The sequence below is a fragment of the Crocodylus porosus genome, unplaced genomic scaffold (assembly GCF_001723895.1).
Source record: "Crocodylus porosus isolate Cpor-Errol unplaced genomic scaffold, CroPor_comp1, whole genome shotgun sequence".
In the NCBI taxonomy this organism is placed as follows: Eukaryota; Metazoa; Chordata; order Crocodylia; family Crocodylidae; genus Crocodylus; species Crocodylus porosus.
The window spans coordinates 26,279,573-26,304,135 of record NW_017728910.1 but is presented as its reverse complement, the minus strand read 5'-3'; the positions used below and the strand labels follow the sequence as shown (position 1 = coordinate 26,304,135).

Genomic DNA, 24,563 nt, shown 5'->3' with positions numbered 1-24,563 from the left:
CAGCCGCACCTAGCCTCCGGGTTAGAGAGCAAGGGCTTGATTTGGGAACCTCGTGAACCAACAGACCTCCTTTAGTTTATGACTTTGTGAAACAATAAAAGGTTTAAATTGAACAGGTCTGAGCCTGTGCTTAATTCAGTCCTATATAATTCGGCATCGAGCTCACACACAAGTTATACCTCTACTCTTTACCAAGCTACAGTACAGACCTTGCCTGGGGAGGGGAAAGAAGCAGGCTAGAAAAGACGGGTGAGTAGACACATGTTGTCCATGCAGCGTTCATGAGCAGATGATTGGGGCCATAGCAATAAGCAACGGCCATCTATGGTCACGGGTGGGCAAGTGGATCCAATTAACCAAACATCAAAAAGCAGGTTTTCAAAGTGCTTTTGGTTCCAGGGTTTGATTTGGGTCCCTCTGAAATTTTTAAGGGAACTCCCAGCACTGGTATTTAGACTGGGGTAGGGTGGGGTAGCACCAGGAGGGTTCGTGCATCTCACCCTAACTCTTGAGGAATGAGTTTACATCTCCTCCTGCTGCCCCGAGTCAACCCCAAGGGATACCTGATCAGTCAGGGTAGTCTAAGGTGGTCAGGCGTGATGCCGGTGCCCTCCCTGCCTTGTGTGATGTGGGCTATGGAAGCTAACATGCCTTAGCCGTGCCAGCCCCATGCACCTGCTAGACACAGGCAGACCTGGAGACGCTCGTAGTGCTGCAGCAACCTCTTGGCAAAAGAGAAAACTCAAACAGGGAAGAAGGTTGCATATTCCCTAGAGCTCAGACATAAATGTCAAAAGGAGTGGATTTGTGTCTTTCAAGCTCTGTTGCAAAAACACGATCCTTTTGTTCACCTAAACGCTTCCAAATATTTGGTTAGGCTTCAGTGGGTGAATTCACATTTTCTCGCACTATCTGAGCCACCGGCTCTCATTTTTGCCCAGGAACGGGGGCTCTCCCCAGTGAAACAAAACAAAGTACTGGGGAAAATGTCACATTTTTTTGTTGCAAAGCAGAAGAAAGCAAGCCAAAAGCTGGACTCTTCCCATTGCCGGGGGCCCAGTGCCTTTCAGATTTAAATGCAATTGTGGCAGATCAAAGACTTGAGGCTTCTGTGACTCTGAAGCCCACTACTTCTTTCAATACCAGAACGGAAAGATGAGCTGCAGTCAGGGCTGGATGGGGAAGCTGAGCCTTAGCTGGGCTCTTCTGATTTGCACAGGGGGAAATCAAAGCCACATGAATTCTGTTAAAGGCCCAAACCAATCTTTTTTTGGGGTGGAAGCTGAAGGGTGTTAATTTTCTTTTATCACCACCATGCACGCTGCATTGCTCGAGCAATGCAATGTGGTCACTGGAAATTTGCTGCATCAAATGACCTTGTTACAGCGGAAGAGCTCTGGGTGTTTTTGACTCTGCATGCTGCTTTGGAGGCCCCAAGCGGCTTTCTGTCGTGCCCGTCATCATGACTGAGCCATTTTCTTTTACATTTATAGGCTCTTTTGGGTCCTTCTCAAGAAAGAGAAATCGAAGCATGATGCTGAAGCTAAGGCTGAAGGCCAAAGCTGCTGTAGGACCTGATGAAAGCCCATGGATTCAGCTCAAACCTTGCTGTTTAAATAGCACCACAATAGCACCATGTCTAAACTGGCCAGGGAGGGAGGGGATGAGGAAACAAAATGCTCTGTGGCTTATGAAGGAAACCTGAAGCCTATGTACCGGGGTGCTCGGCCAGCATAGAGCCATATTCATCGCAGGTTTGAATCCCATCAAAGACGCTTGTGATGCATTCCCACCACAGGCCCCGGCACTTTGTACTCACCTAAAGAAAGACAGCATGAGTGCGTGCAGGCAGCACACCAGGATGGTCATTGTGGGCCACGTGGGTAAGCACCATCCAGCCACATGGGCTGACCCGGGCTGGGGTTGCTGCCCCCTGGTCAAAGACATGCAAACCTACTAATCCAGTTGAATATTGTCTGGAACGGCTCCAAAATCCACCTGGAAAATCAAGTACTTTTGAGCCGGTTCCCTGTGAACCAGATAACTGTTATTGGTGGACTCCAAGTGCTCTGTGACATGAGTCTGCGAGAAGAGAAAGTAGGGGTGATGGTCATAACGCCAAAGCCGGCTGCACCAGGGACATTTTCTGCTCCTGAGAGAGCAGCTTCTAGTGCACGGTTTGCATAATCCTATTTACCCAAGTGCACCCAGCCCCTCCGGCGCTGCTCTGCACACCCGCCTGGGAGCGTAGTGATGCTCACACGAGCACACACTAGCCAGGCAGAGTAAAAGCCATGAGAGTCTCTCAGACACTAGAGGTCTTTCCCCTACAAACCAAAAGGCGAGGGATTCTTCCTCCTCTGCACCCACCAGCACTGCCACTTCCAGCTCACCCAGCCATTGGTCATTTACCCGTGTGCCCGTATTCGGCAAGGCAATGGGCTCATTAGTGGCATTAGGGAGCTCATCCCATCAGGTATTAACACCAAGGGCACCTGATGAGCTCATCTGATAGTCACGCTCAGGGCAGGTCCATGAGACGAGGGCCGGGTGTCAACCGAAACCCCGTGTTAACGGAGCGCTCAGATGAGCCCCGGACGGAGGTGCCTTTGTGCTGGGAACACAAGGTTAAACCACCTCTGTTAATGCACTGGATTATTCATCATCGCTGTGTTGCTTGGAAAGAGCCAGCGGTTCCCTCCTTAACTCGTACTAAAAAGCAAGGCCCGGAAAGTACGTCGGAACTGTAGCCCAAGAGATTGAGGAGCTTTGTCTCAATACTTCGTGGGTTGCTCCACTGCCCCCTGCATTTCCTTTGCTGGGTCAAGGACACAGCACACTCGGCAGAAATGGGAAGGACAAAAGCTGGTGAGGACTTTTGATTTCTCCTGTTCAAGGCCAGATCCCGAGTGGGCATCGGTGGATAAAGTCTACTGACACTTAGACTCATAAAAAAGGAGGGTGTGAAGGGACCTCAGGAGGTCACATCAGTCTGACCCCCTGCTCCAGGCAGGGCCAGCCCCAACTACATTATCCCAGCTGAGGCTTTGTCTACCCAGGTCTTCAAAACCTCCAAGATCCCTTGTGGGGACTGCTCCTTAAATCTATATAAGCTTAACACTCAGGCATGCTGAGCAAAACAATCAACCATCCTTTGGTTTCGTCTCGTTACCTGGAGTATCAACGATAACATGTAATATCGGTGGATATATAACTATGCATTTCAGTTGCCATAGTACCAGATGTGAGCACAGGGATTGTTCAGATTTATCTCATTGTTAGGGGAAAACATCTTTTCCCTGCCATTTGGTCTTGTTTTGTTTTACCCTCCTGCTGTCAGCTGGGAACCTGGCTGCCGTAAAGCCTTTAAGACGTGTAATACATGCAGGCTCAGGTCTGATCCAGCCAGTGCGTCTGGATCTCTCTTTGTTTAGGCCCTTGCCTTGTGCTCCTCAATGAAACGCCAGATTCTCACCTCTGAAGCTGCCGCATCAATCCAGGGAAACCCTTTTGATTTCATTTCATTTTTTATTTCATTGATTAATGAGCAAGCAAAGATTTCAGCTGGAAAGATGGGAGCACTTTCATCCTGCCTATGCAAAGCAGGGGCTTTTGCAAAGAGCACAATGTTGGAAATGCCCCAGCTCCTTTAGCCCTAGCTGTCGCTGCCGGGCTTTCGGAGGCACTTCATATTTGCAAATGCACTGACATCTTCCAGGGTATACCGGCTCTGAGAGCCCCGGGCATCCTAGGAGCAAGTTTGGACTCTTTGTCCTACAGAATCGACAGGACAAAACTACTCCGCTTCTGCAGACTGGGAAACCATGGGGAAATGGGACTCCAGGCTCAATCCGGAGTAGTGCTATCAAAGCCTGGAGGGTTTTCCAAGGGCAGATCCCGTGCAGTAAAGTTTATCACAGTCAGCAGTTCCCTAAACCAGATGCCGCTCTCCAGGCTGTCTGTCCCCCCAAGACAAGAGGGGGAAATGCTCCAACCAGCAAAGCAATGATACCAGGGGGAGTTTTTAGGCACCTCATACCCCACCCCGCCTCCCCCAGGAGCACTTGGTTGGGGGCACCGTTGGTCCTCATCCCGACCTTACCTCCAGCAAGTCATCGATGTTCACCATCCGGCAGTCTGTCCAGGCCGCCGTGATCAGAAACCCAGCGGAGAAGAAGGCAAAGAAGCAGGCGACATATTGAAGGAAAAACCTCATCCCTGTCGCTGCTCAGTGCCGCTTTTGGGGGGGGGGGGGCAAAAGTTGACACTTCCCAGCCCTGGCCCCCAAAGCTGGGGAGGCCTCATTTCATGGCCAGTGCCTCTCTGCTGGCATGAAGTCCCCTTGGACAAAGACCAGAAAGTTATAGTACATACATTGGTTTTTCTGCAAGGAGGAGGGCCTGAGAGGCCACGTTAAGCAACCAAGCTGCTGTAGCCAATCAGCCTTAGGCAATTAATGCCCTTGTTCTTGCCCGGAGAAAGGAGCCTGGGTCGTGCTGAAAGCACATGCAGGTGGCTGAAGTCCTTGGGGGGTTTTAACAGCCCTCCAAGGGCTAGGACAGGGATTATGTTTCATCCCCTCTGGGAGACTAGGGGGTTCTTGGTGTTTTGGGGCAAAGGGCCTCTTCACTGTGTGACAGGGTGAGAGTGTGTAGTTTTAGGAAGGGGATAGACAAATACTTGTCTAGGATGCTTTAGACAGGCATGATCCTGCCTTCAACAGGGAGGTGGACTAGGTGGGACATCCAGAGGGCCCCGCCAGCCCTACCTGATGTGAGTATTGGTGCTTGCATGAAAACTTAAGCTTTGCGGCAAATATTTTATGAATTGCCAATGGAGCAGGAAGGCATCCTCCTCAGATCTGCATACAAAGGGGCAGAAACACATGCATGCATGCACACACACATGCTCCATCCATGCCGTAGCACTGGGCAGCTGATGAGGTGCATAGGGTGGGCCAATGAGGTGCATAGGATGGGCTGATGAGGTGCATTGGATGGGCTAGGAGCAGAAGATGAGCTATGAGGTGCATAGGGTGGGCTCAGTGCATAAGATGTGCTGATGAGGTGCATAGGGTGGGCTAGGTGTACAGGATGTGCCGATGAGGTGCATAGAGTGAGCTAGGTGCATAGGATGTGCCAATGAGGTGTGTAGGGTGGGCTACGTGCATAGGGTGGGCCGATGAGGTGCGTAGGATGGGCCGATGGGGTGCATTGGATGGGCTAGGTGCATAGGGTGGACTAGGAGTATAGGGTGGGCTGATGAGGTGCATAGGACGGGCTAGGTTTTGCTTTTATCTTCATCCTCAGCTTCCCTGTTTGGACTCTGAAAAATGCCTCACGATATGCAGTTGTGATTGGGGATGGCATGAAGTGATCATGTTACAAAAAAAGGAAGGAAAAAATCAGGAGAAATTGGCCCTTTTTTGCCTCGGGCATCAGTGGCAGACTGCTATTTTTACAGTCCCCCCAAAAAGCACCCAGGCCTGGTGCCCAGTCCATCTCCCTTAGTTACACTACTGATTTCTAGGGGAATGGGGCTAAAAGCTGAACTCAGAGCTGGAGCTGAACTTTGCAAATGAGCCTCCCTGGAAGGCTAGAACAAAGTGCTCTGAACTCTGGGTTGTGGCAGCTGAAAAGTACATCTGTGTGATAAAAGTGTTTGCTGAAGGCTCTCTGAAGATTAGATGAAGTGTTTTTTTCTGTATTTGTTTAGATATTAAGCTATAAGTTGTTGCTAAAAGCCTAATTAAAGTTTAAGATGTAATGAGGCCTTGTATAAAGTAAGGCCGAGTAAATTTAGCAAAGCCTAGAAGTAGTAAGGCCCCGCGGCACAGTTAAAATTACCTTATCAAAGGAATGCAAGGCTTGTATTGCTATTGGTCAGTCTATGGACAGTTGAAAAAATGAATCTAAGTGGTCTTACGTTATCAGTGTCCTTCAGAAGCTATAAATTAGCTGAAATATCTAGAAACATTTTAGAAGGAAGATGCAGCTCTGTGAAAAGGATTAGTTAGCTGTTGCCTGGATCAGTGGGCTCATGGACCTCGAGGAGCCCAAGAACTGCAATCCAGGGTCCTTCCCGGCACCCCTCAAACAGCATTGCTCGGGGACGCCTGACTTTGCTGAACTTTGTGGAAAGAGAAGCTTGCTGTGTATCAGGCATCAGAGGGACTGCCGATAAGTTGCCGACATGAATTGCTTTTGTCTGCCATCGTTTGTCTTGTTATTACGCATAGTTGTGTTTTTCTTAAGTTAATAAATCTTTCTTACCTTTCTACCCCTGACCACACTCTCAATCTAAACCCTCCGCAGGCAGCTGGGACGTGGGTTGGTCACAGCCAGAGTCCAGAGTGGAACGAGAGACGAGCCGTTGCCAAAGGGCGGTGGTGGCGGTGTTTTGTCTGCTTGTTTTTGACTCTTATTTTCATTTACATGAAGAATTCCAGTTTTGTTGACTCTGGCTTGCCGAAGGAGGCAGCGAGTGAGAGGAGACGAGATGAGAACTGGCAGAGGCAGGGCCTGAGAGACGGCTTGGATATAAACCTGATTCTGTCGGGAAGGACAGGAAGACTGTTTAAAACATAGCTTTTTATCCATAAAAACTCAAATGCATGAATAAACAGTTGGAAAAAGAGCTTCACTGCTGACAGGTTTATCACTCTGGGAGGAAACCACCTTCATTTCTGCCCTTTATATTTCTGGGTGGGGGGCTGGAAGCATAAAAGAGAGAGAGAAAATCCTTGACCCTTCAGAGATTTGACCCTCAGTAGGGGTCTGGAGCTGAGATTTGCAAAAGAGCTGGATGAAAAGGCTGGAGCAACCTGAGTGCAGCTCTGGGTAATTAGATTCAATGCTGGACTGGGGTCTAGGAACTCCTTAACTCCAGTTCCACCTCTGCTACCGACACCCTATGTAACCCTGGCAAAGACACCTATCTTAGTGCTTTAGTTTCCCCACACACTAGATGGTGAAGTGATGCCCCTGTTGAACCCACACATCTCACAGAGCTGTTTGTAATGAGTAGACAGCATTGCTGAAGCTCTCAGGTTATTGCATCTTCACCTTATGATGCAATTCATGTCACACAATAGTGCTTACAAAGCCGATGTCCAGATGCCTGCACGGATGACGACCAGGGCATGACTATTTTGTCTCCGTAGGTTTTTTTGGAGCTCTTATCACCCTGGTTCCCAAAACCAGTAGCTAGGTACAAAAACTAAAGCCAGTTTTCACCCACCAGGCCCACAGGTGCCAAGTGTAGGCATTATTACAAACAACAGCATGGGTGCAGGATGTGGGACTGGGCTTAAGGTATCAGTGTCGCTGTTCCCTGTCCGCATGCTATGATTTCCAGCAGAAGGCAAGACTGTGGCTGTGCACACACAAAATCGGGGCCAGGATGGGCTATGGAGAGCTCTGGGGCTATGTGACAACAGTAAAGCTTCACGCTTATGTCACATCTGAGCCTGCAGAGATAATCAGCCAGGCCGACCGAAACTCATGAGCCTGGCTTGCAAACCCATGAGGTGAAAAGGGGAGAAAAGTGGGTTTCTTTATATTTTACTTGCCTTGTGATGCTGGAAGGTCGAGGGCCTGTTTGTTTCTCTAAACCGGTGGTTTTCAACTTTTGTAGACTCAAGGCGCCCCTTGGAAAAGGTAAGCTCTAAGCTTTCAATCATTTTTTGAGTACAGGACAATACTAAAGCAATTGTTGGAGAGATGGAAGGCAGTGATTCCTCCCCTCTATTCAGCACCGGGGAGGCCACATCTGGAGTCCGGTGTCCAGCTGTGGGCCCCCCACTACAGAAAGGATGTGGTCACATTGGAGAGAGCCCAGTGGAGGGCAATGAAATGGTTGTGGGCTGGGGGACAGGACTGGTGAGGAGAGGCTGAGGGAAATGGGCTGACTGAGTCTGCAGAAGAGAAGACCGAGGGGGGTTGAACAGCAGCCGTCGCCTCCCTGCAGGGGGGCTGCAAAGAGGCTGGAGCTGGGCTGGTCTCAGTGGGGGCAGATGGCAGGACAAGGAGCAATGGGCTCACATTGCAGCAACGAAAGTTGAGGTTGGATATTAGGAAAAATTTTCTCACAAGCAGGGTAGTGAAGTACTGGCACAGGCTCCCCAGAGAGGTGGGGAGTCTCCATCCTTGGAGGTTTTGAAGACCCGGGTAGACAAAGCCTTGGCTGGGATGATGCAGTTGGGGCTGGTCCTGCTTGGAGCAGCGGGTTGGACTGGATGTGACCTCCCGAGGTCCCTCCCAACCCTCATTGTCTATAATGGTTTGATTCAAAATCTTGTGTTGCAAAGACCTCCACCAGCTCACACAGGGCAGGATGTCTGTGACACCCTGGATTCCTATTTGAATCCCTAGGTTGATCTTGTGCAACACGTGCAGGTGTTTGCACACTTAACCACGCTAAAACACGCCCAGCAGCACCCTTAAAAAGATCTCATAACATCCCGGGGGGGCACTGCAGTATGACTGGCCTGGACGAAAGCTAAGCCAGCTCCGGGTATAAACCGACTGTGTTGGTTTAGGCTTTGAAAAAACACGCCACAAGCTGACACTGCTGGGTCTGCACCTGTGAATCGGAGCTTGTGAGGCTGCCGGCAGACACCCCACCCCAGCACCATGACCCTGGCACTGCCACCACAGTCCATGCCTCGGCCGGCAGGTTCAGGGAGGCAGAGCCAGTGTGTAGGTTACATGCACAGGTAGGTTAAATGCAGCCTCTCCTTCCCCCCCCCGCCCCCCGGCTGCACAAGACTTTTCTCAAGGGACGGCCTGGAGACGGAGCCTGATGCCTCCTGTGCTCAGGTCGTCCCTGCTGCCGTGCGGATGCTGATCGGCAGATGGCAGCAGCCCTGTGCTTTTGGGAGAGACGCTGGCAGCCTGCCACGAAAGCCTGCCTTTTCTTCCCTCTCCCTATAATTACCGTGTTGTCGCTGAGTGTAGAAACTGCTCCGTGATCATACAGAAAAGACATCTGAGGGCACTTTGCTACAAACACTTGTACTTCTATTTCCTGTCTCTTTTGCTAGGCCGACCCCCTTTATAGGTGGAATTGGGTTTGGACCCTCTGCGGGGTCTCCTTTGAATCCAGATAAAGCATGTGGTGGGGGGGCCGGGGTGGGGTTTGGTTGCCTATGTCTGTGCTGTTCCTCAGCATATCTAATGCTCAGGGCAGTGTCAAGGGGCAATGTTATCTTTCCCATTTGGGTTCAGGGTGGACACCCCCTCCCCTGCATCTGCCCAGGAGCGTGGCCTTTCTGGGAGGCGGACATCAGTGCTTCCCCTGTCATGAGTCACGCAGGAAGTTTCTAGTTTGTGTCAGACGCTGGATATTTCCACGCTTCCCCGGGGCTCTGGAGCAGTCTGCATGGGGCAGTGCAATGGCACGGGCGGTCCCGGAGCTGGTGGGCGAGCGCAGCCTGCAAGAGGTGTCTCTCCAGGCCCCTGTGCTTCAGGACAGGATCAGACCGCTGTTCTGGCTGGTCCAGTGACCCACGTCTTGTGACACTGAGCAGCTGTGTCGAGCCTAGGCAGAGAGGCCAAGAGGGGGCATGGTTTATCTCTAGCCACACACCAGGAGGGTAAAAACCAAGGGCGGAGAGGATCTATGGAGCTAAAGGATCCAGCTAGACAAAGCCTGCAAGGGGGCCTGCAAAGAGGATGGAGCTGGACTGGTCTCAGTAGTGCAGATGACAGAACAAAAAGCAATGGGCTCAAGGTGCCGCTTAGGTGGGATATTAGGAAAAACTTTCTAATGAGGAGGGTGGTGAAGCCACCCAGGGAGGTGGTGGAGTCCCCATCCTTGGAGGTTTTGAAGCCCCGGGTAGACAAAGCCTTGTCTGGGAAGATGTAGTTGGGGCTGGTCCTGCTTGGGGCAGGGGGTTGGACTAGATGTGACCTCCTGAGCTCCCTTCCATTTTCGAGGATACTATGACAATGTAAGCACCGGAGCGAAGGATGAAGAATTGGCTGTTGGTTACAGAGGCTGGGAATTTGGGAGAGGTTTTGGGAGCAGCGAGGGCAAGAAACCAAAGCAGCTTTCCAAAATGGTCCAATACACTGCGGAAGAGATGGCCTGGGTCAAGGAGGGGTAGGACTCGATCCTTCAGGAGGCCGCATGCATCCCTGCAACCTATGGCAGGAAGAGAAATTATTTGTAAGGTTTGAATTGGCCCCCACTGCTGGAAGGAGGAGAGGATCGGAGACCCCTTCGCGCCCCCCAGGGAGTTCATTGCAAAGGAGGATGGGTGTAGCGGTGCACGCTACGGAGGGGCTGCACCTTCAGTGCCACCAAGGCCTCAGATCCCGGGCAGACTCCTTTCCTGGCAGTGCCACATACTCCTGGGGTCCCCCAGGACAGGACCTCCTGCCCCACAAACTCCTGGCTGCTGCAACCCTATGCTGGGGCTTCGGGCCCGTCTGGCACATTAACTCCAAGGCCGCATCTTCTGGGGACGCTGGGTTTATTGCTGCATGCCTGCACTTCGGTGCTCATAGGATCTGGCCTGTCCCCTTCTGCTTTTTCTGCTCAACTCCCAATGAACTGCTTCCTCCACCCACCCCCAATAAGTGCCATCGCCCTTTTCCATCCTCCTGCTGAGGCCTGTCTGACTCAGCTCATGAGCTCAGTGGGGCAGAGATGGTCTTTGTCCCGCACTGGAGCAGTGCTGAGCGGGGTCCTAAACCAGGATTAGGATTCCCAAGTCAGCATGCTGGGGCCCGTGACTTCTGGGGAAAGGCTGAGGGGCTTGCTGAGCACGGAGAAGAGCCTCCATTTTCCTGAGCAGGGGCCGGGTCACCCCCCACCGGCCCCCCCAGGCCCCAGGGGAGGCGCACCCAGGCCCCGGGTCGGGGCAGATCGAGTCCGGGAGCGTCTGGCGGGACTGGACGTGTTCAAATCAGGGGGTCCGGACGATCTCCACCCCCGAGTGCTGTGGGAATCGGCTGCGGTCATTGCGGGACCCCGGCACGGCTGCACGAGCACTCGTGGGGCTCTGGTGTGGGGCCGGAGGACAGGAAGAGGCCAACGTGGTTCCCATCTTCAAAAGGGGGAGGAAGGAGGACCCGGGAACTACAGGCCAGTCAGTCTTACCTCAGTCCTGGGGAAGCTTTTTGAGAGAGTTATCCTGGCGCATGTCCCCGAGGGGCCGGGGGGAGATGATGCTCAGGGGCAACCAGCACGGGTTCATGAGTGGCAGGTCCTGTCAGACCAACCTGGCAGCCTCTACGACCAGGTCACCAAATCCTTAGACACAGGGGGAGCAGTGGACATCGTCTTCTTGGACTTTCGGGAGGCCTTCGACACTGTCTCTCACCCCGTTCTCATTAAGAGACTGGGGGCTGCGGTGTTGACACCCGCACAGTCGGATGTGTCACCAACTGGCGGGAGGGCCGTGCCCAGAGAGCGGTGGTGGACAGGGCATGTACGACCCGGAGGGACGCGGGCAGTGGGGTGCCCCAGGGCTCGGTCCTCGGGCCCGCACTGTTCAACATCTTCATCAGTGACTTGGACGAGGGGGTAAAAAGCACCTGCTCAAATTTGCTGATGACACTAAGATGTGGGGGATGTGGGTATGCTAGGAGGAAGGAATAGGCTGCAATCGGACCTGGACAGGTTACAGGGGTGGGCGGATGAGACCAGGATGGGATTCAACACCGACAAGTGCAAGGTGCTGCACCTGGGGAGGAAGATCCGGCACCATACCTACAGGCCGGGGAACTCCCTTCTTGTCAGCGCAGAGGCAGAAAAGGATCTTGGAGTCATCACTGATGCCAGGATGAACACGGGCCGGCAGTGTGGGGACGCGGTCAGGAAGGCCGACCGCACCTTGTCCTGCATCCACAGATGCATCTCGAGCAGGGCCAGGGGGGTGATCCTCCCCCTCTGTGCAGCACTGGTCAGGCCGCAGCTGGAGGACTGCGTCCAGGTCTGGGCGCCGCACTTCAGGAGGGATGTGGACAGCGTGGAGAGGGTCCAGAGGAGGCCACTCGCATGGTCAGGGGCAGCAGGGCAGGCCCTACGAGGAGAGGCAACGGGACCTGAACCTGTTCAGCCTCCAGAAGAGAAGGCCGAGGGGGGATCTTGTGGCCTGTTATAAACTAGTCAGGGGGGAACAGCAGGCACTGGGGGAGTCCCTGTTCCCCCGAGCACTGCCAGGAGTGACCAGGAATAACGGTCACAAGCTGGCAGAGGGGAGATTCAGACTAGACATCAGGAGGCGACTTCACGGTCAGGGCGACTAGGGTCTGGGGCCAACTGCCAAGAAAAGTGGTGCTGGCTCCTACCCTGGGGGGCTTTAAGAGGAGGTTAGATGCACACCTTGCCGGGGTCGTTTGACCCCAGTGCTCTTTCCTGCCACAGTAGGGGGTCGGACTCGATGATCTGCTCAAAACCCTTCTAACCCAAACAACTATGAAACTATGAAGACTGAGGGGGATTGAATAGCAGCCTTCACCTCCCTGCAGGGGGGCTGCACAGAGGATGGAGCTGGACTGGTCTCAGTGGGGGCAGATGACAGAAGGAGCAATGGGCTCAAGCTGCAGCAAGGGAAGTTGCGGTTGGATATTTGGAAAAAACTTTCTGACCAGAAGGGAAGTGAAGCACTGGAATGGGATACCCAAGGAGGTGGTGGGATCTCCATCCTTGGAGGTCTTGAAGACCAGCTAGACAAAGTCAGGCTTGGAGTGAGAAGCGGACATGGGCCCGGGTGGAGAAAACCCTGCCCTGGAGACAGACTGCAGATGAGCGCGGTGGGCCCGAGAGGGACAGGCCCACGTGTGGGGTTTGGCCCATGGGGGATTTGCAGAGTCCACAAGAGCGGTGGGCAGTGCACACAGAGACCAGAGCACACAATACGAACCTGCCACCTGTGTCTAGAAACCAACCCCGTGCACAAAGCAGACCCCAAAGAGCCCGTCACAGCTGTCTAACCCCTGGGTAACAACCCCTGGGGAACAAAGGGGCCGGTGGTTGGAGGACTCTGGACCACACACAGCTTTGGTGCCAACTTCACTGCGGTGAAGATGAGGTAGGCGATTCCACCCCCGATCTGGCATTGCTCCAGCCACATTTAGGCTAGCACCTTTTGCCTCTGCCAGGTTTTTTCCAAGCCTCAAGGAGAAGGAAAGCTCCAAAGAGACCAAAGAGGGACCCGAAGCTCTTGGCTGCCGGCAAAGTGGCCTCTGCATCACATATGAGATGTTCCTGCTTTCCCAGCCCCCTTGCTGCCATTTCCATGACTCCTGAGCTGGGAGCGGTAAGACCCAGGCCATACAGGGAAACAGCAGAAAGCCCCCAGTGCTGTCTGTGTGTGCCTCATCTGAACCGCCCGGGCCCGGGGTAAGTCACACCCAGCTGTGGCATCTCGTCCATGCCGATGGAGCCTCTCCGTGTGCGAGGCACTAGCAAGTCCCAGCACAACAGTGCCTGCCCTTGTGTGTCCTTTGCCTCCTTGCTGTGCACACTGCTGGAAGGAGGGGAAATGGGAAAGCAGGCCAAGAGGTGAATGCAGCACAAGCAAAGAGGGGGCTGGGTCGCCCCGTGGGTCATGGAGAGGTCCAGGCGGGGACAGCAGGGTGCGGCCAGAGAGAGCAGATGGTAAAAGCAACTTGCAGCGTGTCTGTGCTCCCTGGATAACTCCAACCACTTTTGCTGAAGCCGGTGTGTGCATTTCACCCCCTGAGACTGCCCCTGCTCAAGTCTAGCCTTCCCCATAACAAGGGGAGCCCTTTTAGACTCAAGTATCCTTCACTGCTCCCCCAAAGTCCTCTGATGAAATCTCTCACAGGGGCGAGAAATGATTCACAGCTCAGCAATGCGCAGTCTGGTAACAGGATGTCGCCTGGGTTGGGGAGAGGACGACCATGGTGGACTCATCCTGGCAACTGTCTCAGGGCCAGCGGGCAAGCGACCTGGACTTCAGGCCACGGTGATTCATACCGGGGAGCTCTAGATGCTGCAATAAGTGTCACAAAAGCCCAACCCAGCCCCAGGTTGGAGGCCAAGTCCAAATGTTTTGAAGGCATGGAGATGGTCTCACTTGTGCTTCAGCTAACACGGGGTTAATCTCAACTTGGTTTGGCTCCTCCCCTCCCACTTTGCATTGCTCATCAACCTTGGTCACTGTTCCCATTTCACAGGTGGAGAAATACTAGCACAGGCCGGTGCAGGGTGGAACGGCAAGGCAGAGAGGGACCCCGGGTGTCCGGGTGCTCAGCGCCCTTCCAGTGCCCCTGGCTCCAGCCACCTCCACGTCTGATTGCACCCCGTTAGACGGAGCAGAGCAGCCCTCTCCCGAAAGGGACGAATCGTTCCCGTCTGCAGTGGAAAGGCGGAGGTAGCTGCCATTGGATCTGGAAGGGCTTTCCCCAGGGTGCATCTGGTGGCATCATCGCCGAGGCTGCTGCTCCTCTCTCCGCTTGATATCCAGCAGTCCAGGCTTCGGGAAGTAATACGAATAGGTACCGGGGCTTCTGTGCAGACAAAATAGTGCCTTTTATCTTACATGATATCCTGTTATTACCACCAGACAGGAGCATTCGACACCGCCTGGCTGCCATGGAGGAGTAAAGTGCGCTGTAGCAAAACACTCCTGTTTTCTCCCCAAAACCACCCCTAATCCCAGCCGCGCTTTGAGCAATCTGTTAATCATTGCTGTCCCACGAGGTCCTCGGATTTCGGCTCTACCCTGGAATTACAGCTGTGTTGTGTCTGAGTCAGAACACCTTGTACCTTCCTCCGGTTTCACCCACCCACGCCCTGCACCGCTGCTTTGTTGTGTGGGGAGAGGGGAAAGGTATTTGGCCTCCCAGGCGAGCGAGCAAGTTGTAACACGGCCCCCCGAGGCACAAATCCCCCACCCCCGATGCTGCAAACAGCTCTGTGCCTGACTCAGACCTTTTTCGAGAGAGCAAAAACATGTTCAGAGGGAGCAGAGTGCGCTGGGGGAAGAAGCTGGGACAAAAGGGGCCTCCACCGCAGCTTGCTACGGGGCCGCGGGGTAGAGACAGCACAAGCCTCCCGTGGTCTCACCTGTGTGCAGGGGAGAGACGAAGTCCAGACCCCATCCCTTGTGCTAGGCATACACCATCTGCTCACCCAAGAAACTTTGACTACTTTGGGGGAAGGTATTTAATGCTTCGGTGTGCTCTTCTGGTTCATATATCAGCCCTGGTGCCATTGTAACACTTTGTTATATTTGTTTTTCATTTTAATAAGATCGATAGGCTGGGATCTTCAAGCGTGGGGTCTCCAACTGGGTCATCCGGTGCAGGCAGGGGTCCCTCTTGCATGTGCTCGCTATCTGAGTCTTGCCCAAGCCCCCGGTGCAGCCCCAGAAATATAAGGTGCTTGCTAGCTGCAGTTTTAACACCAGTCCTGCTTAGTGCTGGCCTGGCCTCTTGGGTTATGCTACCCAGAATCATCTACTGCCAGTTGGAGGAGTTGTTTGCAGGGGTGATGTGTGGCTGTGGGTAACAAAAAACAAAGCACAGTGCGGGCTGCATGCAGCACCCCCCACACGCAGCATCTCTGTACATCTATTTATTACTGACGTCAGCACCTTTGGTGTCGACAGCTCGGGGCGCGGCTATTCCCCCATCACTTGAAGCCCGAAGTCCCACATGCACAACAGGGGTGGGAAGGGCTGCCAGGGAGGAGAGGAGTGAAAAGCAGATGTGAGAGCAACACCTACAGGCTCTGGGCCTGTGGCCAGAGAGCACACATTGTCAGCAGCTGGGCCTTTAAGCAGGCCTTCGGGCAATGAAATATGACAGCGGGTTGCCAATGCACTCTCATCACCCCAGTGAGGATGGATGTCTGCAAGCGATGGGGGGAACATGTCTCTTGGCAGGGCACACACTTGCACACATGCACACACACACACCCATCTGCACCAGCTCTTCCTGCTGGGCTTTGAAAAGCCCTCAGCTCCCATTCAAACACCAGCTTTTCTGCAAAAAAACCCTCAGCCCTGAGCTCAGTGGCAGATCTGGCCATTGGGACATGAAAGCTTGAGAGCCTCTGAGTACTGCTGAAAATCCTGGCTTGTACTCAGGGCTAACGGGACCCTGAGCTCTTTGGGAGCTTTGATGCTGAGGGGGGCTGACATGGTCCTCAGGCCACACGGCCCTGACCGCTCCACTTGCCTGGGTGAGCAAAGAGGTGTCCTAGATGAAGTGAGCAATGAAGTGAGCCCCATGCAGTGTTTCTCTTGGTCCCAATGTCTGTCTCACCAAAGCTAATAGACAGACAAGGCTCTTTGGGCAAATGTTATGTCTTTTTTTAGACCTACATAAAAGAAGCCAACAGACAACTCAGTGACATCACACACTACGAAAAACTCAAGGAAGATCCAATTCCCCTTTTCACCTTAAAACTCCAAACCACCATCACATCGTTTCCATCTGGACAACAGGAGAAACTACATAACCTGATCCCGCCGCTACCCAATCCAGGGATTGACATGCTCCCTAAAATCCACAAACAAGGGAACCCAGGCAGACCTATAATACCCAACCAGGGAACCTTGAATGAGGAAATACCAGGTTTCATTGAATACGTCCTAAAATCTCCTGTCACCCCAAAACCAAGTTTTTTCTAAGACACAACAGACTTTCTATGAAAATTTAAAACCATAGACCACCTTTCCAGCAACATCCTCCTAGCCACCATGGATGTTACCAACGTATATACCAACATCCCACACCGGGATGGCCTCCAAGCCTGCCTTACTTACACACATCACCAAGGCTAAGGTTTAATAGGCAAGTCCTTTGCTAGCCTTGATAAGTCTTCAGCTTTTCACTGTTCCCTGCCAGCTTGCTGATTTCTTCCTCCCCTCTGGTCCCTCCCATATCAGCCTGATTTATAATGGAAACCCTTGATCCATGAGAAGGGTTGGCCCCGATCCTCATGTAGACATGCTCTGGGAGCCTGTTTCACAACTGAGCCATGTTGGCCATGATGAGATCTTTGGTTTTTGGCGTTCCCTTGTCCCGGGGAGGTGACTTGGGGAGTCCCCCTCAATGGAGGTGTGAGCTCCGCTGCCGTTGATCCTGAATCATCAGTAGGACTAAGGCGTCAAACTGGGGACAGAAGCGAAGCGAGAGCCAGCAAAGGCTGGGTGGACCCCAAAGATTTAGGGTTTCTGGCAGCCATTGGAGAGGATTTGGGAATGGCCATGTGTCTTGCCGTGTGCGTACTCTGCGTCGTTTGCTTCTGCAAAGCGCCTTGATGCACCACATAGACAGGTCATGGCAGACGCGACGCAGCTTCACACATGCCGCAGGCCTCTTGTTTATGCCCAAAGATGAGCTCAGCGATGCGGGACTCTTCTTATCACAGCCGCCACATAGCAATTTGTGGTCTGCTGATTCAAGAGAGCAGGGAAAACAAGGGCAGCAGGTGAGGGCTGGGAAAGCAAGGCGAGGGAAGCAGTCACCTCTACAGCATTCAAAGCAGAGCGGTGAACGCCAGCAGCTACACCTCACACAGGCTTTTTAGACTCTCTCCACTTGGAAGAACATCTGTGTTAAAACTATGGCAGGGTGATCCTTTCTGTGCAAGTGATTTGTCAAAAAAAATACTGTTTCACATCAGCCAAAACTCTCCAGGAGCATCTACACGTGCACCATTACTGCACAGGAACTTAGGTTACTGCTCAGTAACAGAAAATTACTGTGCAGTACGGGCACCTGTTTACATGTGCATGCCCATACTGTGCACTAACTATGGTGACTTACGCTGACTTGGGAGTAAATTTGCTCCTGAGTAGTTATTGTGCAGTACAGCACATGTCAATGGCTAATTGCACAGTAACCCTGTTTGTATGGATTGATTTGGGAGTAACTTTACTCCCAACTCAGTGCACACAGTGTTACTGCGCTCTAACACCTACGCATGTAAACACTGGTGTAAAAACTGCTTACTGTGCAGTAAGTTACTGTGCAGTAAAGGCACATGTAGACACACTCCCTGAGGATTTGAGCTTGGGAATTGGCATCCTTTATTTTTTGTTTCAAGACATTTTGTTTCAAGATGGAGCTAACATGAATTTAAAAAAGCAGGGGGGGGGTCTGTTCAAATAAAGCAGACATGGTTCTTTGGGTAAATGTGATATCTTTTATTAGACCAACTAAAATAGGTGGAATAATTCTTCTTTGCAAGCTTTTGGGTAGAAATACCCTTCTTCAGGCAGATGAAGCTTGCCAAGAAGAATTTTTCCCGATATTTTAGTTGGTCTAATAAAAGATATTGGATTTACCCAAAGGACCTTGTCTGCCTGTGTCCTTAAACCAACACAGCTACAATCAACACAAATAAAACAGCTTTTCTTTCAGTCAGCCCACAATCATTTTTTGTTCTTTTTCTTGCAACAACAAAAAATAATTTGTATTCTGGTCTTCAAGTTGGGCCACTGAGCTCAGCAGTCCAGCATGTGTGTCGCATGCTGGCCTGCGTTATATTAAGCAACGTTAAATAAAAGCCTCGGGAAATCCAAGCAGATGTAGTGTTTAGCAGAGCTGGGTACAAGAGTTTTCCAGACTCATAAATAGTTTTTAGATACTAGGGGAAAACAACATTTTACCCTGAATGAGGATGGAAAGAGAGAATCCTAACAGCTTTTGTTAAATGAACATATCAAAAAAGATGTGTAATCAGTTTGGTTCAATCCATAAAACTTGGAGCTACCACGCTTTTGAAGAGACCCCTGGTCCTTCATTCCCCAGGACCAAACATAGTGTATGCATTTGGTATTAGCCCTTTCTCACACTTACTAAAATACAAAATGGATGTATTTTCAGACCAACCCCTCCTTACCCAGACAGGCTTTGCCCTAACTCCTACCCCCAACCCAGCTCAGAACAGCTGGCCAGGGCCCGACAGCTGGATTACCTGAAGAATAACCCCCTGGTTTTCTGGCCCTGACAAAAGTGAGCAAATATTTGGGGAGGGTCTCTGCAAAGCGGCAGTAGAAAGAGAGAAAAGGCAGCCTGTGGGGAGGCAGCAGTGTTATTCAATCTAGGCATTTCCTAAACATTGTGAACAACAATGTTGCTCATCCCCCCCCCCGTGGAAGTGGGGAGCTATCCCCAAAGCGGAGTATACCTCCTCTGCTCGGGCCTGCAGGGGGGCTGTCAGGAAAGCTAAGGCGGACACAGAGCTAGGACTAGCATCCAAGATCAAGTATAATAAAAAGTCCTTTTTCAAATACATAGGGAGGATGAAGAAGGCACGGGGAATGTGGGGCCCCTGAAAAGTACGCTGGGCAATGTGGTGGTTGTGCCAGAGGAGAAAGCAGACCTCGTTAACCAATTCTTCATCTCCGTTTTCTTGTGCAGGGACCAGGAGGTCCCCGCTGTGATGCCAGACGGACTCAAGGGGAACGCCTCCAGACCCCAGGTTGGGGAGGACCGGGTCAGAGAGCTTCTGGAGGGGCTGGACGTGTTCAGGTTAGCGGGTCCAGATGCTCTCCGCCCCAGGGTGCTGAGGGAGCTAGCGGGTTATCGCAGGGCCCTTGGCACGGCTTTATGAGTGCTTGTGGTGCTCGGGCCAGGTGCCGGATGCCTGGAAGATAGCTAACGTGGTCCCCATCTTCAAAAAAGGGAGGAGAGAGGACCCAGGAAACTATAGGCCCGTCAGTCTTACCTCTGTCCTTGGGAAACTCTTTGAGAAGATCCTCAAGGAGCACATCTGTGATGGGCCGGCCTCAGAGATGATGCTCAAGGGCAACCAGCACGGCTTCATTAGGGGCAGGTCGTGTCAGACCAACCCGATTGCCTTTTATGATCAGGTCACAAAGGCAATGGATGCAGGTGTCCCCGTGGACGTAGTCTTTCTGGACTTCAGCAAGGCCTTTGACACCGTCTCCCACCCCATCCTCATTAAAAAACTAGGCGCCTGTGGCACTGATGCCTACACAGTCAGATGGACTGCAGATTGGCTCAAGGGTCACACTCAGAGGGCGGTGGTGAACGGATCATATTCGACCTGGAGAGAAGTGGGCAGCGGAGTCCCCCAGGGCTCGGTCCTTGGGCCCGCGCTGTTCAGTCTCTTCATCAGTGATTTGGGTGATGGGGTGAAATGCAACCTGTTTAAATTCGCTGATGATACCAAAATTTGGGGTGAGGTGAGCACGCTAGTAGGGAGGGAAAGACTGCAACAAGACCTGGACAGGGATGGGCTGACATAAACAGGATGCGTTTCAATACTGACAAGTGCAGGGTGCTGCACATGGGCAGTAGAAACCAGCAGCACACTTATAAGATGGGAAACTCCCTTCTTGAGAGCACGGAGGCAGAAAGGGATCTGGGAGTCATTATTGTCTCCAAGATGAACATGGGCCGGCAGTGGGGACACGGTCAGGAAGGCCAACCGCACCTTGTCCTGCATCCACAGATGCATCTCGAGCAGGGCCAGGGACGTGATCCTCCCCCTCTATGCGGCACTGGTCAGGCCGCGGCTGGAGGACTGCGTCCAGCTCTGGGTGCCGCACTTCAGGAGGGACGTGGTCAGCATGGAGAGGGTCCAGAGGAGGCCACTGGCATGATCCGGGGACAGCAGGGCAGGCCATACATAGAACGACTGTGGGACCTGAACCTGTTCAGCCTCCACAAGAGAAGGCTGAGGGGGACCTGGTGACTGTCTATAAACTCACTAGGGGGACCAGAAGGGTTCGGGGGAGACACTGTTTCCCCCAGCACCCCCTGGCATGACAAGGAACAATGGACACAAGTTATTAAAGAGTAGATTTAGATTAGACATTAGCAAGAACGACTTCTCAGTCAGGGCAGCTAGGATCGGGAGCCAACTTCCAAGGGAAGTGGTGCTGGCTCCTACCCTGGGGGGCTTTAAGAAGAGGCTGGATGCCTACCTGGCTGGACTCATTTGAGTCCGTTTTTTTTTTCCCTCCCGCCCAGGCGGGCGGTCGGACTTGAAGATCTACAAGGTCCCTTCGACCCCACTTCTGTGATTCTGTGAACAAATTAATAATAATCAGCACTGGAGAGGGGCCTGAACTGGAAAACAGACTTGTGCCGACTGGCCCAGAGAAGTGTGGGGCTTGATTCCTTTTTCTGTTTAGACAGGTTTAACTCCATAGGACACTAGTTTACAGCTGATACACCCAGAAGAAGGGTGTTTGTGCCCAAAAGCTTGCAAAGAGCAATTTTTCCAACTATTTAGTTGGTCTAATGAAAGATATCACATTTACCCAAAGAAACTTGTCTGCAGCAGATCCAACAGCATGAATCAGACCAGAAGCTCCCCTCTAGACCCCTGCTGAGCCCCTTAAAAGGCTCTGTAAGTGGAAGAAATCATGAACAAATATATTTTGGGGCTCCTGGCATGCTCCTTCTTATGCATCTTACCACAGCATTACCCGTTAGAAGATAGGTGTGCACGCTGGCATTGCTGTGAGTTTGACCTGAGCTTGAAAATGGGATGTGTACAGAGACCGACACACAGAAAATAGGAAGGAAAGGAGGGAGGGAGGAAATCAAGTGCCCTTCCATCTCTTGTCACCAAGGCTAGGGACAGGCATTACACATAAACTGGTTGAAGTGATCAGAAAGTGGTTTAAACCTGTAACAGAACAGACATTCAGTGCACATAAACCAGTTTCAAAATGACTGAAACTGGTTTGAGATAAACCTGGTTGAATGTAGTATCAGACTTAACTGATTTGGCTCAAACTGGTTTATGCAATGTCCGTCCCAGACCCAAGAACACAGACTGAGTCTGATAAGCCTGAAAGCCTGACATTGATCCCAAGCAAAATAATGGGAATTATTATATCAATAATGCATTATCATGAATATGATTCATCCTACTATGCAGAAAGGATGGGGGGAAATAAGTTGCATCCAACTGACTTGCTATCTTTTGGATGAGGTGACGACATTTGGTTCATAGATGCTGTTCAGTCTGGTTGATGGGGTAATGTCCTACCAGGCATTTGACTTTGTGCGACATGTTGATTATGAACTCAGTGCTCGTTAGGTGGATTAAAAGGCAGTGAATGGGCAGGCCCCTGAATGTGACAGGAAATGGGGATCCATCATCAGATGGGTTTGTCCTGGGTTGTGGGGGATGAGCTTCTGTAGGGATCTGTTCTCAGCTCTGTGCTATTTAATGCTCTGTATCTGCAAAAAGGGGGCTTGTGCCCAAAAGCTTGCAAAGAACCTTTTTTCCAGATACTCAGTTGGTCTAATAAAAGATATCACATCTACCCAAAGAAGCTTTCCTGCCATAAGCATGTCAGTGCAGCCAAATGTTAAGCCATATATACACTGAGGAAGGAAGGACGTGGGTTGCACTCACTGGATGGGGGATTTTGTCTTGGGGAGCAGTGGCTCTAGATGTGGGTAGATGATAGGCTTTCATAAAACCATAGAAAACGAGCGTGGAAAGGAGCTCAGGGGGTCACATCCAGTCCAACCCCCTGCTCCAAGCAGGACCAGCCCCAACTACATTATCCCAGCCAAGGCTTTGTCCACCTGGGTCTTCAAAACCTCCAAGGATGGAGACTGCACCGCCGCTCTGGGTAACCTGTTCTAGGCCTTTACCCTCCTAGTAGAAAGTTTTTCCTAATATCCAACCTAAACCTCCCTTGTTGCAACTTCATGTCAAGGGCCAGACAAACAAAAGAAACCCCTACCCTGTGCTAAACGCGGTGAATGGGGGGTAGAGTTGCCCCAGGGTAACACGTTTTCCCTATAATAAAAGCAAGTCCACAGTAAAAATAAACCAACTGAAGTGACACTGGTGTCTATTTTGTCTGTCTGCTTCCAACTCATGGTAGCTGTTTGCTGGATGTAATGAAGCCATTACCTACTCCCCTGCCCCTTAGTGGTAAATTGCCATCATGGCACCTATTGCAAGCACCTGTCTTGGCGTAGCCACTCATTTGTCCATTATACATCCCCGTGCCATTTACAGTGGGCTACAAAGCCATGGTCAGCTATGCTGGTGTAAATGCTGGCTTTCTAAAGAAGACATGGGGGTCATGGTAGGTCATTAGTTTCCAGGACACAACTGCCTTCCAGTAGGGCTAATACAATGCTTGGGTATATAAAAATAGGAGTAAACTCAGCATTAGGCAATTGTGTAGCCTTTTCTGAAATGGTGCCTGCTTTGGGCAGTGATTGTCAGCTGTGGTGGCACAGCACCCTGGGGTGCTGCGAGATCCTTTTGCGGGGTGCCGCATACTATCGACATTGTTTGGTGTGCAGACGCCTCCCCATGATTCACCAGATAAACCCAGAGATGTCAAAGAGCATCACAAGCATCATGGTGCGGCTGAGTTTTTGGCAACAGAAGAATTGCTCTGTTCTTTTCCCTGTAGACAAAAAAGTGAAAGCAAAGAGCTGGCATTTTCTGAGCGGGGTGCCTCGAGTTTGAGGAAGACGGAGGTTGAGAACCACTGGCTTTGGGGGTCGAATACCCTAGGATGCTGGTGAGCAAACGGAGAACGGCTCTGGGAAGGAGAGCCGTGCCTTCAAGTGAAATGCTCCTGCGGCTTGGTCTGCTTAGCTTCACCAAAAAAGGTCAATGAATGGCTTGCTCACAACCTGCAAGAGCACGGGGCGGGGGCACAAAGCTGGTAGTAGCAGGCTCTTCTGTCTGATCGATGCAGGTCCAACCCACTTCAACAGCTTGATAAATCTAGAGGAGAGAAAAGGTGCCATTTTTGTTAGCAGAGAAGGTCATTTGCCATTGGACCAGCTTCTGACCCTGGCAACTTTTAAATCAAAATTGGGAGGGTTTTTTCCCTAGAGGCTGTTTGCATGGCTCCAGAGATGACCTGCCCTGTGTTTTGTAAGAGGTCAAGCTTTGACGGCCACAAACCTCCTCTGGGCCTTATCGTCAAAGTATGCCCGAATTCTGCAGGCAAAAGATGCCTCTTGAGGAATGAGCCGGGAGGAGAAGAATCCGGCCTGCCCTCGCGCAAGCCCCGGCAGGAGAAATATCTGGTGTTTATCGGGAAAGTAAACAGGTAGAGATGAGCTGCCCACAGCAAGCAGAGCTCTGCGGACGGCGAAGGCGTTATCTAAATATAGTTGCTCATCTGGCCACAACTGTGTGCAGAGGGATTACAGGATCATCGCATTACACAACTGCTCCAAACAGCCTTCGCTGCGATTGTGACACGCGGGGGGGGAACTAGCAGGCTCTCGCATACTTTCTCTGAGTAATGTGTTTGTGAAAATGCAGGGGATGGGCCTACGAAAACACGAATTCCAGTTCGCGGCCGCGATCCTCTTCCCTGTGCGAGGGGAGGAGGGAGAGGCTCCTCCAAGGGGTTGCTCACGAAAGACTATCAACAGACGATAGAGCTAACTTATTTAATGACTTCTTTGCCTCCATTTTCCTGAGCAGGGGCCGGGTCACCCCCCACCGGCCCCCCCAGGCCCCAGGGGAGGCGCACCCAGGCCCCGGGTCGGGGCGGATCGAGTCCGGGAGCGTCTGGCGGGACTGGACGTGTTCAAATCAGCGGGTCCGGACGATCTCCACCCGCGAGTGCTGCGGGAATCGGCTGCGGTCATTGC

At 52.0% G+C, this 24,563-nt stretch overlaps 1 protein-coding gene across 1 annotated transcript in view; it reads right to left on the bottom strand.

Moving 5' to 3' along the window:
- CLDN16 (claudin 16) overlaps nt 1-4,913 on the bottom strand; it is an 8,004-nt gene extending 3,091 nt beyond the window's left edge. The window contains 2 exon segments of the mRNA XM_019532541.1: nt 1,717-1,819; nt 4,103-4,913. Coding sequence (XP_019388086.1) covers nt 1,717-1,819; nt 4,103-4,216 — 217 coding nt within the window. The 5' untranslated portion in view covers nt 4,217-4,913.
- Between the last annotated feature and the right edge of the window lie 19,650 nt (nt 4,914-24,563).